The sequence below is a fragment of the Cystoisospora suis genome, assembly GCF_002600585.1.
Source record: "Cystoisospora suis strain Wien I chromosome Unknown contig_2843, whole genome shotgun sequence".
Lineage (NCBI taxonomy): Eukaryota > Apicomplexa > Conoidasida > Eucoccidiorida > Sarcocystidae > Cystoisospora > Cystoisospora suis.
In genome coordinates this window covers 16,117-16,350 of record NW_027155639.1, presented here as the reverse complement: position 1 = coordinate 16,350, position 234 = coordinate 16,117, and the positions used below count along the sequence as shown (strand labels likewise).

Below are 234 nucleotides of genomic sequence, written 5' to 3'. Positions count from 1 at the left end.
TTCTTCTCCTTCTCTTCTCTCTCTTTTTCGTCTTTCTCTTCTAAGTCGCTTACAGAGAAAAGAGAAGAATGTACAGCATCTGCCGTATCTTCCGAAGAAGATGAAGAAAGGAGTAGCAACCTTTTCGAGAACAAGCACACACACCAAGGAAAGAGAAGAGAGATAATTACGCAGAAGACGGACAAGAAGTGAAGGAGACAGCAAACAGCTCGGAAAAGAAGGAGAAAGTCTGGA

The 234-nt window shown here is 42.7% G+C and overlaps 1 protein-coding gene across 1 annotated transcript in view; it reads right to left on the bottom strand.

Annotated features, from left to right (window-relative positions):
- The window catches only part of CSUI_005837 (lipase maturation factor), a gene marked incomplete at its 3' end in the record, with an annotated part of 8,894 nt that overhangs the window by 193 nt on the left and 8,467 nt on the right, over positions 1–234 (bottom strand). The window contains exon 7 of the mRNA XM_068066005.1: positions 54–120. Coding sequence (XP_067922020.1) covers positions 54–120 — 67 coding nt within the window. The remainder of the gene's footprint in view (positions 1–53; positions 121–234) is intronic.